This window comes from Aspergillus melleus (assembly GCF_016097325.1).
Source record: "Aspergillus melleus strain CBS 546.65 chromosome Unknown contig1, whole genome shotgun sequence".
NCBI lineage: Eukaryota > Fungi > Ascomycota > Eurotiomycetes > Eurotiales > Aspergillaceae > Aspergillus > Aspergillus melleus.
In genome coordinates, this window is record NW_025763370.1 from 779,718 (window position 1) to 794,497 (window position 14,780).

Here is a 14,780-nt window from a genome sequence, read left to right on the forward strand (position 1 = left end):
AACTAACCAAAATGGCTGACCACAACCTATCTAGCTCCCCTCCAACCGCAGAGGCGGAACAGGCAAGTATCGCTTACTACTGCCTGGTCGATTTCTGCCCTGCCCTAAATGGCTACGACAGCGACTACCACAGCCGTCTCCTCGATCTATTGGAGAACGGTTGCTACACCGTCTGGAAGGACTCCTTCCAGGGCAACGAGGAATATCAACAGCGCCCGGGCTGGTTCCGCGTCCACGTCAGCGCGGAAGTCCCAGAGGACAAGCAACACAAAGTGGTAATCGATATCGTCCGGGGAAGGATCATCCATAATCGGGAGACCGCGCTCCTCATGGAGAATTACCCTGAGCACAACAGATGTGCGGCTGACTTTCCGGGATATCGACAGGGAGATGAAGCGGATGATGATGGCAGTGTCGTCGGGCGGGTTCAGAGATATCTTGCTAACCTCCAGGGTTGGCCTGTGTTTCCTGATACTTTTTGAATGGGGCATCCTGGTGGGCGGCCGGATGTTGAGGATGTATTGATAAGGATAATTGAGTGGTTTGTTTTACCTTCCTTGTCTTCATCTTTCTCTTCTCGATCGTTGGTTTCTTTTACGTATTCATTTGCTCCCTTGCTTGGCCTTCTTAGAGGTATATGATCGTCGTGAGGAAAGTGAAGAAGCTTCGAAATTGAGATAGAAAAACAGAGAAGATAGAATGATAACTCTATCTAACCTGAAATCCTCGGTATTATAAAGTTAAAGTCGCGCATCGAACTGATTTATGCTCTGAATAAAGCTTTTCAAGTTCTAGTAAGTCCTCTAGTATATCTTTTCGCACGTAGAAAGTTTATCTCTTATCTCACATGAGAGATATCACGACTTCTCATATAGTTTCCATGCTGGCCGCTTCCAAGCCATTGACAGTCTCCAATCATCCACGGAATCCGAGCGCCCCATGGAGTGTCAACCGCTGTCTGGAATTCGTTGACAATGTTTACTCCAGAACAGTACGCAGGCTGCCATATTATTCATATACGGCAATCTTCCGGGTCCTACCAGCCATAACCACTGCTTGATCTTTTTGCAGGACAGCATAAGCCAGAAAGTCTTCCATAGCAAACATATCGTTAGCTTTAAATGGATAATATCATTAGTTTTCTTATTGATCAACTATACCACGTAAATCCCCGACAAATGTGCATCTTATTAGCAACAATCTCCCAGATGAATAGTATTAGAGGGCCCGACCGGTCATCACACAAAGAACGAGATGCAGTATATACATAGTCTTGCTCCCTCCTTCAGATTCACGACTCCCATCTCTCGAATGCGAACGAAACAAAAGCTCTGACTTGTACACTCACTGTCAACGGCTCCCTACAAGCCAAAAACCCAGACAAGAAACGATGTGCTCCGACAGTGACTCCGAATCTTGCCCCGACATCGTCGATGCCTGGGTCTGGATCCACATTCGCAAAATCAAAGACCTCGAAGAGAGGTACTGGGAGGCTCGTGAGCGGCTCCTAGCCGGCAAATATACCGTGTACTACGAGAACCCAGAGAAGCTCGACAACAAAAAGCGTGAGTTGGTCATGAAGCTGAAGGTCACGTACCACTTCGATCTGGAGAACCGATCTGATGAGATAGAAAATCAGCTGTATGACGATATCGAAGGGATTCTGGAGATGTTGGAAGCGCAGCGTGGCGCGCAAGGAGCTGATCCGTGGTCTGAAGATGATGACGATGACGAGGGAAATGAAGATGAAGAAGAGGGGGATGGGAGCGAGCAGGAGTCTGAAGAGGGGTCCCATCCCCAGGCGCAGCTGAGACCTAAGTTGTCGACGCCAGTTTCGGACGACGAGGACTACGGTTCTGAAGCTACCACAGTGATTGCTAGTAGCAATGGCTATGACACTGGGGACGAGAGTGACGCTGATGATGATTCTGTTGTTAAGTCTGATAATCGGTCCCCTCCTCTGAATGGATGGAATCACCTTTTGCGTCAACCGGACCTGGAATCTGAGTCAGAGCTCGATACTGATGATATTGTTGGGGGTTAGGCTAGCACGGAGGTGAGTGAATACGACGCTGAAGTCTAGGCAATAGTGTCATTAACATCGACAGAATGGACGAGGACTTTGCAAATAAGAATCTTGTTTCAACCTGAATTAAATGCGAAACCATGACAGTAGCAGAGATAACTAAGACTGATTGATGATATCTACAATTCCCTGGCAGCTTCCACCGCGGCTGATGCTTGAGATGACTGTCAACGAAAATGACAAAATTCGACCTAATCTGCTTTTCTGTTTTTTTTTGTATTGAAGGTATTCCTATGAAACCTTTATAGGTTATGTATTCTGCAGATTCTGATCGTTTGCATATTTGAACGACTCTCGCCTTGACGCTTTTAAGTGTAACTGACTTTGTCCATGTAGTCAAATGAGAGAAGGTCTAAACTTGCAAGCAGGGAGGTTAGTAACTCCAATACTACAGGTTGGGATCATCTGAACACTATATGATTGCCAAGTAACTGTTCTATTATCCCTCATTCAATTAGGGATGTATGTGCAATCTTAGGATATCGTAAATTCATTTGTCTTCAAGCAATATTCCTATTCGTAACTATCCTGCTAGTCATTCAATTATGTTCTTATTGAGCGGTTCCTGGTATACTATCCATTACCAAGCGAAATCACAGAGCCCTTGACAGATTCCTTAATTATAGTTTTTGAGTTTACACTAAACGCAACTCCAGACAATCACTTGACTCCCTTTGTAAAACCTTCTAGATAAGGCTTATGAACAATGCATTGTAGAGCACCTAACACAAGCCTCGCCCCTTTCTTTGTGAGTATGTAAGTTGTTATGGACATTCTACTTGGAAATAGAATTGCACAGAGGAGTCAAGACCACCGTTATGTTATCAACTCATACAGATACTGCCCGATTCCGCTTGTCTATGCCCTCTTTCAAGCAGTCCAGGTCTTTGATGCTTGATAGGCCATTGTACTAGAAAACAATACAATGGTTTGAAGCTAGTATGGACATTCCTGTAAATTAAAACTTATCCACGGATATATCCATCTATGCCTTTAGTTCTCAAATATAAAATCCCCTTCCTGAAGCCCTCAAATTGGGTAAATCCCACCCAACATACACTCACCTGTCTGCAGAACTTCATCGCCTATCCACCAACGAAGCAAATTCAGCTCTGCGAAAACCATCAAGATGTCCTCTTCTACCGATACCCCTTCTTCTGACACCCCCTCCGCTGACACCATCGATCTATGGGCGTACATGCCCTGCAAGAATGCTCACGGGTCACGAGCTCGCCGATACATCACCGCGCGCGACGAGATCGTCTGGAAATTCTTCGATCTCCACGAGGAGGAGCCTACTCTGAAGTCCGACGACACGGGTATTCTCCTACCCGTTAAGATCCGGGCTAATATTCCGAAGACAGGCTGGAAGGATGCGGTAAAGGAATCAGCGTACAAACATGTTGATGGAGTCGTCCAGAAGGAGTTGAATCAGAAGGATGGGGTGGCTAAGTGGCTGAAGAAGGAGTTGGAAAAGCAGTCGAAGAAGGAGTAGCCTGGTCCTTAAGGGGCTGGTGTCTTTTTTGGCTTCTTCTTAATTCTGTTGGGATGGTATACCGTCAACGTGGGGGTGTTTGGTTTTGTGGATTGGCGTTGGAGTTTTAGCGATGATTTTTGTTTCTGTTTTTGAAGAGTTGTTTTTTCTGTTCGTTTACTTTGTAGGACTTTTAGATATTGTAGACTTGTATTATGAGAAGTAAGCAAGAAGCGCGGAGGATGCCCTTACTATGCGTCATGGTCTTCTTGCATCTAACTAAAATTCTTGAACTAGTCGTAGACTGTATTACACATAACCAACCTACAGATAAGAAAGAACCTAGCATACCTAAGAATAAGAGCCTCCCCGGCTGTCTTCATGAATATCAACATATCTGTTAGGGCTAGGTTGCGCCGGATACAACATCCGTACATTCCTCACTCACCCAACGAAGGACAGCCATCAAGGCAACAATACCACAAGGCTGCGAATATGGTCTCCCTACCTCAGGGGAATATCGGAAACATGCAGAGGTTCTCGACTTATTCCACCATCCCGCAATGTCGATCACCAAGGGATGGGTACCACATTTTGGAAATGAGGTGGCTGGGCGAATAGCCCCTCGCTATGCCTGAACCCATGCCAGCCCTGTGTCTGGCGAATTAAACAAGCAGTTTGAGGCTGCCTAGTCTGAGGCCTAAAGTGACATGTCAAAGTGACTGGATGTATGATTAATGGTATGGAAGGGACCGGTGATTGTGATATTGGAGCTGTCCGGGTAGGACGTACACATGGTGCCTTGAGACGATATTCCAGGAAATAATTCAAGATAGGCATCAGCGTCTGCCTAAGACATCTATAGAAACTTTCTGTATATCAGAAGTGAACAGCTACCTCAGAATAGTCCTTATAAAATCTGCCTGAACCGCTCATCCCACATCCTCATTTAATCAATTCCAATTCTTCACGATAATCGACCTCTTCAAGACCTGTCTACATTCAAGCGCCCCGAATACCAAGATCAAACCCACACCAAGCAAAGATCAAAATGCCTTCCCCCGGGCCATCTACTCCCGAAAACAAAACCCTAGTCCAAACGCCCTCTGCCCCGCGACACCCCTCGCCCGAAAAGCCCGGCCTCTATCTCCCCACCGACCGCACCGGCAACGAAGGCTATCAGGATCGACGCCAGCGTCTCGAGCGCCTCCAAGAAAGCATACATCTCGACGCAAGCCAGCTCCGCGAGATCATCAAGCGCATCTACAAATATGACCATGCCTGCCGAGCCGTCGACTGGAGAGCCGACATTCTGTACAGATATGTGCCGAGGACGTTTGAGACGGCCGAAGTCACGGAGGATGTGGCGTACGAGGCATTGCAGGAAGCGATCGATCTGTCTTTAGTGAGGATCTGTAGACCTTCGTTTGTCAACCCCTCTCCCTCTGTTCTACTTTTGGCGTGAAACTGTGAGTACATGACTAACTATTTGATACGTACTGGGAAAAGGGCATACGATGTCAGCCGCTACACTGTTCGCAAACCAGGTGCCGGAAATCCTCGGTACACCATTTTCGACGTCATTTGGGATGGTTTTACGCCTCAAATCCCCCCTGAGCTGGAGGGCTTGCCGACTTTGGCGTTCCATGAGGAGAGGAGAAAGGTATTCTGGTATCCTAGGAGTGATTAATTGCCTGAGCAGTTGACGTAGCTACATTTGTTTGGAGTGGTCTGGATACTAGGATGGTTGGATTGATCAGTCTCTCTTCAACAGGGAGCATTGATATGGTATGATCTGGAGATGGTAATTCAACTTACCTATCTCTATGGCTTGTACTGAATGGTCGATTCGGAATTAAATCGGTCATTTTTGCTGGGTCTGTCGTTAGTTTATAGCGCAGCTACTGTTGTTTAACAACGGGGGCATCCTATCCACGAACAACCAATAATTCTCCTTCATAGAAACCAATCACGATAGACTCAAGTTAAGTGGTCAAAATCAAAACATGAGCTTGGCATCTCACCTTAAAGCAAACCAGTCATCTGATATTGACCACGTCAAGATAGGCTGGTCCCCTAGATAAGATAAGATTAGATAGCCCATTCCAGTTATCTCAAATCAAGATAGACCATCTGCTGTCTCCAGGACCATCCTAGACTCTCAGCTCTTGATCCAATATGAGGCAAACCCCCAGGTGGTGATTGGCTTTGATCCTGCAGATAAAGTGCGTTGTGCATGCGGGGTTTACTAATCGTGAAGTGATAGTTATATCTATTCGTACCCCTCATCCTTCGTTTCCTCCTCTTCTTCTAGAACTCCCTTCCTCTTCCTCCTCTACCCAGTCTACACACCCATTCCTCTCACAAGATATCATCAAAATGTCCACTTCAATCCCCCACATTTCCAACTGGATCGACGGCGTCCATACCACCAATGCATCTCACTCACGCATTCCCGTCGTTAACCCCGCCACGGAAGCCCCCCTAGCGACCATCGACGCGACCCCTCTTTCCACATGCACAGAGCTCATAACTACCTCCCTACAAACCTTCGCCACCAGCCCATGGTGCCAGCCCTCTTCCTCCGCCGACCGCTTCACCGTCCTCTCCACAGCCGCACGGCTCCTGCGCGAACGCATCCCGGAATTCGTCACGCTCGAGACCCAACAGACCGGACGACCCATCCGCGAAATGCGCGCCCAACTAGCCCGCGTCCCTGAATGGCTCGAATACTTTGGTTCCATTGCCCGGGTACACGAAGGCCGCGTGACGCCCTTCAAGGGTCCCGTCGTGAACACGCTGACTCGGCTCCCGCTGGGCGTGGTGGTGCAGATCACACCCTATAATCATCCGTTGCTGATCGCGACAAAGAAGATCGCCGCCGCCCTGGCGGCCGGGAATGTGGTGATCGTGAAGCCGTCGGAGCGGGCACCGCTGTCGGTTCTGAAGCTGGGCGCGCTGTTCCAGGAAGCCGGGCTGCCCGATGGCGTGTTGCAGATCGTGAACGGATACGGGTACGAAACAGGGAAATACCTCTGCGAGGATTCCCGACTGGCGAAGATCGATCTGACGGGTGGAATGGGCACGTATCGTGCCGTGGCGGGCGCTGCGGCAAAGCATCTCATACCTATCACGGCGGAGCTGGGTGGGAAAGCGCCGGTGTGTTTGTTCCAGAGTGTGGATGTGGAGGTAGCGGTCAAGGCGGCGCTGTTTGCGGGGTTTATAGCGAGCGGGCAGACGTGCGTTACAGGGAGTCGGTTGCTGGTGCATGCGGATATCTACGAGGCTTTCGCGGCCCTGTTGGAGAAGAGGGTCAGGGCGTTGCGGGTGGGCGATCCGTTCGATGGACGTACGCAGATCGGAGCCGTGATATCACAAGAGGCGGCAGGTCGGTGCGCGGCGTTTGTAGAGCGCGCAGTGAACGAGGGAGGGAGAGTGTTATGCGGTGGTAAAGCGATGCAGGTGGATGGGAAAGGCTTTTTCTTCGAGCCGACAATTATCGAGACGCGCGCGGATTCGGACCTCGCGTGCAATGAGGTCTTCGGACCGGTGATTGCGCTGCTGAAGTGTGATTCGGAGGAGGATATTGTTCGCGTGGCGAATGGTACCTCCTTTGCGCTCGGGGCGTCGGTGTGGTCGAATGATTTCGCACAGGCGCATCGCGTAGCGGCGCAGATCGAGGCGGGCATTGTCTGGATCAATGGGCATCACTTGAACGATCCCTCGTCACCGTGGGGTGGGTTCAAGGAAAGTGGTGTGGGGAAGGAGAATGGGATAGAGGCGTATGAGAGCTATACGAAGGTGAAGAGTACGGTGATGAACTATGGAGTGCCGCCGGTGTGGTTTGACGACGAGCCGGAGGGCGCGAGATATGGTTAGGTATCGATGATGTAGGCAATACCCATCATTCAAGAGTTTGTTACAAAGTCCCGTGAATAGCAGTATAGACTCGCTATCCATGCTCTATTAAATAGAGATAATCTCGACCACTTAGAAAGCCGGCGCCGGCCGAATTGCGTGCGACGGCAGCCACATGTCGTCAAGCGCTAGTCAATGAGAAGTCCACGACATATCACCTTCTACCAGTCATAGAACGAGAATATAGACCAATCCTTTTACCGTCCGGCAAATACTCCGTAAATATCCTGCAAGTAATGGCAGAAATCGGCTATCGGCAGTCTGTCATTGTCGAATACAGCATTCCGGTGGGGATTATCAGACTTAGGGCTTGTCGAGTCATGCTCCATCCTCCCAGTAAACATATGAGTATAAAACCACCAACCAAAATCACAAACCAAGCAGCAACTATTTGAATAGCGATCCCCTTCCCCAATTCATAACCGCTCCCTGAAATGTCCTCAAACACTGATCCATCATTCACCGACACCACCGACTTCGCCGCCACCTCACGCGGCTTCATCGCAGCCCTCACCCCACCCGTCATCAAATCCGCCTCGGGCAAAACAGTCTGGGACATCGATGCCTACTCTTTCCTGCAGGATGAATGTCCCGAAACAGCGCATCCCAACCTCTGGCGCCAGGGCCAATTGACAGCAAAGCACGGCCTGTACGAGATCTGTCCTGGAATCTACCACATCCGCGGCTACGACCTCTCCAACATGACCATCGTCGAAGGAAAGGATGGAATCATCATCATCGACCCACTCATTTCATGCGAATGCGCAGCCGCCGGGCTGAAACTGTATCGTGAGCATCGCGGACCGCGCAAAGTCAGAGGGATGGTGTACTCGCATTCGCACGGGGACCATTACATGGGTGCGGCGGGTGTATTAGATTTAGACGAAGGGGAAGAGCCAGGAATTCCGATCATCGCTCTAGAGGGATTCATGGAAGCGATCATGAGCGAAAGCATTCTTGCTGGACCGGCGATGCGGAAACGCGGCGCTTTCATGTACGGCAATGCCCTTCCGCGCAGTCCGACGGGGCAGATCGGCACCGGTCTAGGGCTAGGGTCGAGCGTGGGCACGACGAGCCTAATCCCGCCGACACTCCTGATCCAGAAGACTGGTGAAGAACATGTGGTTGACGGCGTGCGAATCGTGTTCCAGATGGTGCCGGGCAGCGAGGCCCCCATACGGAGATCAATTTCCATTTCCCTGACTTCCAAGATCTCTGTGTCCCTGAGACGGCGACGAACTGTATGCATAATGTCGTGACGCTGAGGGGGGCGCAGGTGCGCGACGCGAAGGCCTGGTCGGGGTATCTGGACGAAGCGATTGTGTTGTTCGGAAGAGACTCGGACGTGCTGTTTGGAAGTCATCATTGGCCAACGTGGGGAAGAGATGAGCTCATTGCCAGACTGGCGGAGCAGAGAGATCTGTATGGGTATATGCATGATCAGACGGTAAGGCTGATGAACCTGGGGTTAACGGGAGTGGAGATTGCAGAGCGCATGAGGCTGCCCGGGAGGATTGAGCGCAAGTGGCATTGTCGTGGGATTACGGGGGTTTGAGCCATAACGTCAAGGTATACTATTTCGATTTTGGTGTCTGCGGTAGGGAACTAATGATGGATAGGGTATCTATCAAAAGTACATGACCTGGTTTGACGGCCGCCCCGAGCATCTCTGGCAATATCCGCCAACCGAGGAAGGCCAGCGCTACGTGGAATGTTTCAACGGCATCGATGGGCTCTGCGACAAGGCAGAGGCCTTTGTTCAGAAACGCGACTATCGATCCGCTGCGACGCTTCTGGCCCACGCAGTGGCGGCGGATTCGGGCTCGACAGAGCCCCGTCCAAAGCTGCTTCTCGCCTCGGTATACGAGCAGTTGGGCTTCGGCGCGGAGAACGCCACATGGAGAAACTTCTATCTCACTGGCGCGCAGGAACTGCGGAGTGGGAAGAAAGCGGGCATGGTGGCTGGGGGTAGGACGCCGCTAGGGGAGCGATTGAGTATCGATCAGTGGTTCGATATTATGGCGGTGCAGTTGGATGGAGAGAGAGGAGCAGATATGCACTTCACGATTGACTGGGAGATTACAGATGTCAAGCAGCGGTGGCGGCTGATCGTGAGCAACGGAGTTTTGACTACGCGGTCGTTGAACACCGAGATACAAGTGCAGGAGGCCAGGGAGAATCCGGCGGACTATGAGATGGTGCTAACGAAGAGTCAGCTGTTGGAGGTGATCCTAGGACAGGAAGTCAAGCCGGAGAGGAAGAGTGGCCGGGAAGAAGTCTTGGGTCAGTTGTTGGATTTGATATCGGTGCAGGATGGTTCATCTCGAGGGCCAAGTCAGTTGTAAACCTGACTTTATTCAATGAAAGGCTAGCATACAACCGAGATCGTCAGATAGAATGCCCAAAACGAGACCTCGTATGTACCAGATAGATGAGCAGGCGATAGACAAGAGCTTAGCCTAATATCTAGACTCACTATGAATATAGCTAGACATCCAAACGAAACTTGTAAGGATAAAGATTGGCTTGGTTTGCATGTGACTTTCGGGTTTCAACAACCATTTGCCCTGCATTCGAGGCATGCAACCTAGAACATTGCACTGCGTCAACAAGCTAGATGTCTCGGTCTCGATGTCTATAACCTTCCCGATTCTCAAAGCCTTTTAGAATAAACTTATTCTTAGGTCTGTTTTTATCACTCAGGAGATAGCACTGTGAAAGAGCAGGGATCATTAGATATTCAAGCAAATATATCAAGTGTTGTAGGTTCAGATAACAACATTCGGAAGGATCAGCATGAATAAGATCATCAGATAAGATCCCCGAAGCGGGGGATCCTCGTATTCCCCACCTGATGTTCCCCTATACAATTATAGAACTGATTCCCCCCACTCACTCACACACTCTCTCTTCTCCGTGACTCATGACTCATTTCACGCCCTTCCATGCTCTTGATCAATCCTCTAATTAGATCTAAACCCACCCACTCACAGAGTAACTTCTTCCCTACCCTCCACTTATCCAACTTCCAACCTCAATCAACATCAACAGACCCCCCTCAATCCAAACCCAAAAATGCCTCCCACCAACCCCCTCTCCCTCCCCGACCCAATTCACACCCTCCTAACAACCCTCCACGCCAAATCCCTCGCCCAAGAAGCCGCCCTACCACACGACACCTTCCTCACGAGCCACCAAACCGAACCCTCCTTCGACGCGCTGATGGCCGATAAGTTCATCGCGCTTGACCAGGACAAATGTGAATTCGTGTACCAGGTTCTGCGCGCCAGCGGGGCCACCACCGTTGTCGAAGCAGGGACTAGTTTCGGCGTGAGCACGATCTATCTGGCGCTGGGGGTTTTGGAGAATTTGAAAGCTCGGCCTAGTGGGGAGGGACAGTCTGAAGGGAAAGCAAGAGCTGGGAAGGTCATTGCCACCGAGAAATAACCGGCTAAGGCTGCGCTGGCGAGACAGTATTGGGCGCAGGCGGGGAGTGAGGTCGCTGGGGTGATTGATTTGAGGGAGGGGGATCTGAGAGAGACGCTTTCGTGGACGCAGGAAGAGGTGGGGTTTTTGTTGCTGGATAGTGAGTTTCTGTTTCTTTGTCTCTTCTGTCTCTTCACTTCTTTTATCTCCGGTGTTTACTGTGCTGACATGTTTGGTTTCTCAGTCTGGACACCCATGGCCCTCCCAGCTCTCAAGGCTGTTCAAGATAAGCTGAAACCTGGGTCTGTTATCATCGCAGATAATACGGTAGCAGCGAAGGACGGATATAAGGAGTTGTTTGAGTATGTGGATCAAGAGGGAAGTCCCTTCAAGAGAGTTACCTTGCCGTTCAAAGGGGGAATGGACATGATTGTTTATAAGTAATTTATTTACTCAATTTGGTTGGATGTTTTAAATGTACCAAATGTCATGTTATCAGGCCCTCCGTGTATGCAGTGTACATTTCTAAATGGCCTGGCTAAGCAGCATTAATCTCTGATATACTCCAATTATAACCATGTACTGCAGCTGCTCGTTCCATCAGACATGAAACCGTTTTCATAGTAATACTGCCCTCTTGATAATCTTTAACGACCCAGCTGGTAACGGCCTTTTCGACCACGACCCAGGCCCGCTGAGTCCCTGCGGCCTGCGGTCGAACACAGAGTTCCATGAGCACCACCGCAGCGGCTTGCCATTGCGGGTAGCCCTCAAACAACCAAGACCATTTGCTCGTCCGCGAATCTGTCTCCAACAGATGGGCAAATTCAACTACTTCAATCGCAGTCAGAAAGAGCTGATCTCTTTTGGGATCATCTGGCATGGTCTCAAGGGACGGTATCTGCTCTGTCCCCGTCCGCTGGGAGATGTGGGCTGTTAGCCAGGATCGAGCGAGTGCTAGTCGTATGATAGTTGCTGTCGCCCACTGCAGGGGGACTGTTACGTCGCAGAACTTAAGGTAACGTTGCCTTAGATAACCGTGAATTTGTTCTAAACCATGAAGACGTTCGTCTAGGAGACGCAGCTTGTCGCTGCTGCTGCTGTTGCCATCGCCCTGGGAATTTAGAACAGAGCGCCGATACCGGATGGTCATTTCGATTCGAGTCAAGCAGAAGGTCATTTCTGTAAAGCCGACGTGGGACTCTGGAACCTGATTAGACTCTGGCGATATATCAGAATCGTTGATATTTAGAGGTATTTTTGTATCGTAATGATCCTCAGTGATTTGCGTGTCGGTGGCGTGGAACTCAGACGATCGAGAGTCTAACAGGTAGATAGACCACCATAGTCGTCGACGCATCTCGGTGTCAAAGGGACTCAGTCCAAAAGGCGTTCCGTCGCGATGTAGACCTAACCCTTGAGCCATTCGATGTATAGCACCGGTCATAGTCCATACGAAGTATGCGTCTCCCGGACCGCGAAGACAAGTGAGGAATAGAACGGCAGCTTGAAGCACGGTCAAGCTGCGCGATTGAAGAAAGCCGGCGCGAGCCAGCGCTTGCTGCGTTGCAAATTTGTAATATTCGCGGAGGGACGACTGGTCCTGAGCCAACATCTCTGCGCACTCTTCTGTGTCTAGACTGTTCACGGCAGCGAAGTAGACGGCGAAGACCACGGCCTCCGAGGCATGGTCGACATAGCTGTTGTTTGCAGCGGCTTTGTACATTGTTTTGAGGAGGGTGGGCTGGTGGAATATCATTGTCACCGGAGCGACATTGTCTTGATACGCTTTCCACAGGATCTGGCTGTGTGTCATGCTGGGGTGGAAGGCCTCGAGGGAGGCTGCCATGCAGGAGAAACCGAACAAAAATTGGGTTCCCTTTTGCGAAAAGCCATCATCACCATACAGGCTCTCTTCATACTCCGAAACATCGTTTCCGGGAGGACCCATGAGATCTTTCAGCTCCTCGACCTTTCCGCATATGTCCTAGGATTAGCCATGTCGCTTTTACAGCTCGATATGAAGACGAGCGAACCGACCGAGAAGGAAACATACTTGGCTTACAAGATTAACGAGAACCTCATGGGTGAAGTACTGCGTTGAGCTCCCTTTCACGAACAGCTTTCCATGCTTGGATCCTTCACCTCGGTGGTCTTCAGCACCCTGCGCTTCATGATCCGAGGGGCATGGCGGAGGCGCGTCTTCGGAAGTCGTCTCGCCTCCCTTGGCCAGGAGTCGGAGCTCTTGCTCCAAGTTTTTCACGCGAGACACGAGCTCAGCTTTTAGGGCTCGCTTTTTGCGCCGCGGAGCACGGCCTGGTCCTGGATAGACGCACTCCGAGCTTGTTTTCACGCAACCTTCGCATGGCTGGGCCTTGTTACATCGGATTTTCTTTTGGTTGCATCGATGGCAGCTACGAAGAGATAGCGCGGGGCTTTTGTCAGAATCTGCAGCCTCGGGCATGGTAGTCAAGAGAATTCACCGAAATCTAACACATGTATTTTTTGGTGGTGGAAAGAGCTAAACGTCATGACTAAAGATGGATGGAATTTGTCATCGGCGGCATTAAAATAAGGCCCGAAGCGGCGATGTTTAGTCAGGTACGTTAAGGTTAAGGTTGAACCCTTGGATCTACTCTAGCATTTGTCACTCCTTTAAATGGGATTAGTTGATTATTCTAGTACGGGCCTCTGAACTAGTCCGAAGGCCGAATGGCGACTTAATTTGATCATCAATTCTCTATCAAACGACACCCCTGGCACTATAAATCCTAGTGCACTTCTGTCACGGGAAATCCTGTGCATATACTTCGAAACAATAACCATATCCACGTCCTCCTAACAAACATGACTGCCGTCTTAATCTCAGGGGCGACAGGAAAGCAAGGAGGCTCGCTCATCAGAAGCCTCGTCTCGCGCAACGCCCCGTTCGAGATCCTAGCCGTCACGCGAAATCCGGCATCTGCGTCCGCCCAGAAGCTCAAGGCCCTATCATCCAACATCAAGCTTGTCGAGGGCGACCTAGACAACCCGACCGGCATCTTTCAAAAGGCGCAAAGCCTGACTTCGGTCCCTATCTGGGGTGTCTACAGTGTGCAGGTACGTAACCCCAAAGCTCTCCAGATCAAGCTAGGTACAACACTAACCAAGCAATACAGACAGCCATTGGCAACGGCGCCAAAGAAGAAGTCCAAGGCAAAGCCCTCGTCGACGAGGCCATCCGACAGAATGTCAAGTTCTTCGTATTTAGCTCCGTTGATCGCGGTGGCGAGGAACGCTCATACACCAACCCAACTAAGATTCCTCATTTCATCAAAAAGCATAACATCGAACACCACCTCGTCAATAGTGCCAAAAGAAGTGAGATGGAGTGGACGATCTTGAGACCGACCGCGTTCTACGAGAACCTTACCCCGGACTTCTTCGGCAGGGTCTTCGCAACTTGTTTCAAGATGGCATTGAAAGGAAAGGCCCTGCAGCTTGTCGCTACGAGTGATATTGGCTATTTCGGGGCTGATGCTTTTCTCAATCCGGAGCAGTATAAGGGCAAGGGAATTTCCCTGGCGGGTGATGAGTTGACCTTTGATCAAATGGAGCAGGTTTTTGTGAAGACGACGGGGAATAGTCTACCAATGGCTAACAAACTTGTTTGCTCTATCTTTATGGCCCTCATGAAGGACATGGGATATATGTTCAAATGGTTTCACGATGAGGGCTATGGGGTCGATATTCGGAAACTGCGCGAAATCAATCCTTCCATGAAGAACTTTGAGACATGGCTTGAGAAAGAGAGTGGGTTTTCAAAATGATATCGGATGTAAGAATACGATTGGGCTAGTTAGATAATTTTAGTAATAATCATTCTCTTTGTAATCC

At 50.0% G+C, this 14,780-nt stretch overlaps 9 protein-coding genes across 9 annotated transcripts; 8 read left to right on the forward strand and 1 right to left on the reverse strand.

Annotated features, from left to right (window-relative positions):
* Positions 1-11: 11 nt before the first annotated feature.
* Positions 12-482, forward strand: LDX57_000309 (uncharacterized protein; the record flags this gene model as incomplete). The annotated part of the gene is made up of 1 exon (XM_046081957.1): positions 12-482. The coding sequence occupies one exon, from the start codon at positions 12-14 to the stop codon at positions 480-482; it is 471 nt and encodes a 156-aa protein (XP_045937914.1).
* Positions 483-1,390: 908 nt separating this feature from the next.
* On the forward strand, positions 1,391-2,458 carry LDX57_000310 (uncharacterized protein; the record flags this gene model as incomplete). The annotated part of the gene is made up of 1 exon (XM_046081958.1): positions 1,391-2,458. One exon carries the CDS (start codon positions 1,391-1,393, stop codon positions 2,042-2,044), a length of 654 nt encoding a protein of 217 aa, XP_045937915.1. The 3' UTR covers positions 2,045-2,458.
* A 757-nt stretch (positions 2,459-3,215) lies between these two features.
* LDX57_000311 (uncharacterized protein) lies at positions 3,216-3,581 on the forward strand (the record flags this gene model as incomplete). The annotated part of the gene is made up of 1 exon (XM_046081959.1): positions 3,216-3,581. One exon carries the CDS (start codon positions 3,216-3,218, stop codon positions 3,579-3,581), a length of 366 nt encoding a protein of 121 aa, XP_045937916.1.
* A 1,030-nt stretch (positions 3,582-4,611) lies between these two features.
* Positions 4,612-5,250, forward strand: LDX57_000312 (uncharacterized protein; the record flags this gene model as incomplete). The annotated part of the gene is made up of 2 exons (XM_046081960.1): positions 4,612-4,985; positions 5,070-5,250. The coding sequence occupies 2 exons, from the start codon at positions 4,612-4,614 to the stop codon at positions 5,248-5,250; spliced, it is 555 nt and encodes a 184-aa protein (XP_045937917.1).
* Positions 5,251-5,939: 689 nt separating this feature from the next.
* LDX57_000313 (uncharacterized protein) lies at positions 5,940-7,439 on the forward strand (the record flags this gene model as incomplete). The annotated part of the gene is made up of 1 exon (XM_046081961.1): positions 5,940-7,439. The coding sequence occupies one exon, from the start codon at positions 5,940-5,942 to the stop codon at positions 7,437-7,439; it is 1,500 nt and encodes a 499-aa protein (XP_045937918.1).
* Positions 7,440-7,912: 473 nt separating this feature from the next.
* LDX57_000314 (alkyl/aryl-sulfatase) lies at positions 7,913-9,862 on the forward strand (the record flags this gene model as incomplete). Its single annotated transcript, XM_046081962.1, has 3 exons — positions 7,913-8,695; positions 8,755-9,027; positions 9,098-9,862. 3 exons carry the CDS (start codon positions 7,913-7,915, stop codon positions 9,821-9,823), a joined length of 1,782 nt encoding a protein of 593 aa, XP_045937919.1. The 3' UTR covers positions 9,824-9,862.
* A 691-nt stretch (positions 9,863-10,553) lies between these two features.
* Positions 10,554-10,925, forward strand: LDX57_000315 (uncharacterized protein; the record flags this gene model as incomplete). Its single annotated transcript, XM_046081963.1, has 1 exon — positions 10,554-10,925. The coding sequence occupies one exon, from the start codon at positions 10,554-10,556 to the stop codon at positions 10,923-10,925; it is 372 nt and encodes a 123-aa protein (XP_045937920.1).
* Positions 10,926-11,442: 517 nt separating this feature from the next.
* Positions 11,443-13,439, reverse strand: LDX57_000316 (Zn(II)2Cys6 transcription factor; the record flags this gene model as incomplete). The annotated part of the gene is made up of 2 exons (XM_046081964.1): positions 12,961-13,439; positions 11,443-12,876 (listed from the first exon to the last, which is right to left on the reverse strand). Exons 1-2 carry the CDS (start codon positions 13,366-13,368, stop codon positions 11,443-11,445), a joined length of 1,842 nt encoding a protein of 613 aa, XP_045937921.1. The 5' UTR covers positions 13,369-13,439.
* A 312-nt stretch (positions 13,440-13,751) lies between these two features.
* Positions 13,752-14,713, forward strand: LDX57_000317 (uncharacterized protein; the record flags this gene model as incomplete). The annotated part of the gene is made up of 2 exons (XM_046081965.1): positions 13,752-14,003; positions 14,063-14,713. 2 exons carry the CDS (start codon positions 13,752-13,754, stop codon positions 14,711-14,713), a joined length of 903 nt encoding a protein of 300 aa, XP_045937922.1.
* Positions 14,714-14,780: the final 67 nt, after the last annotated feature.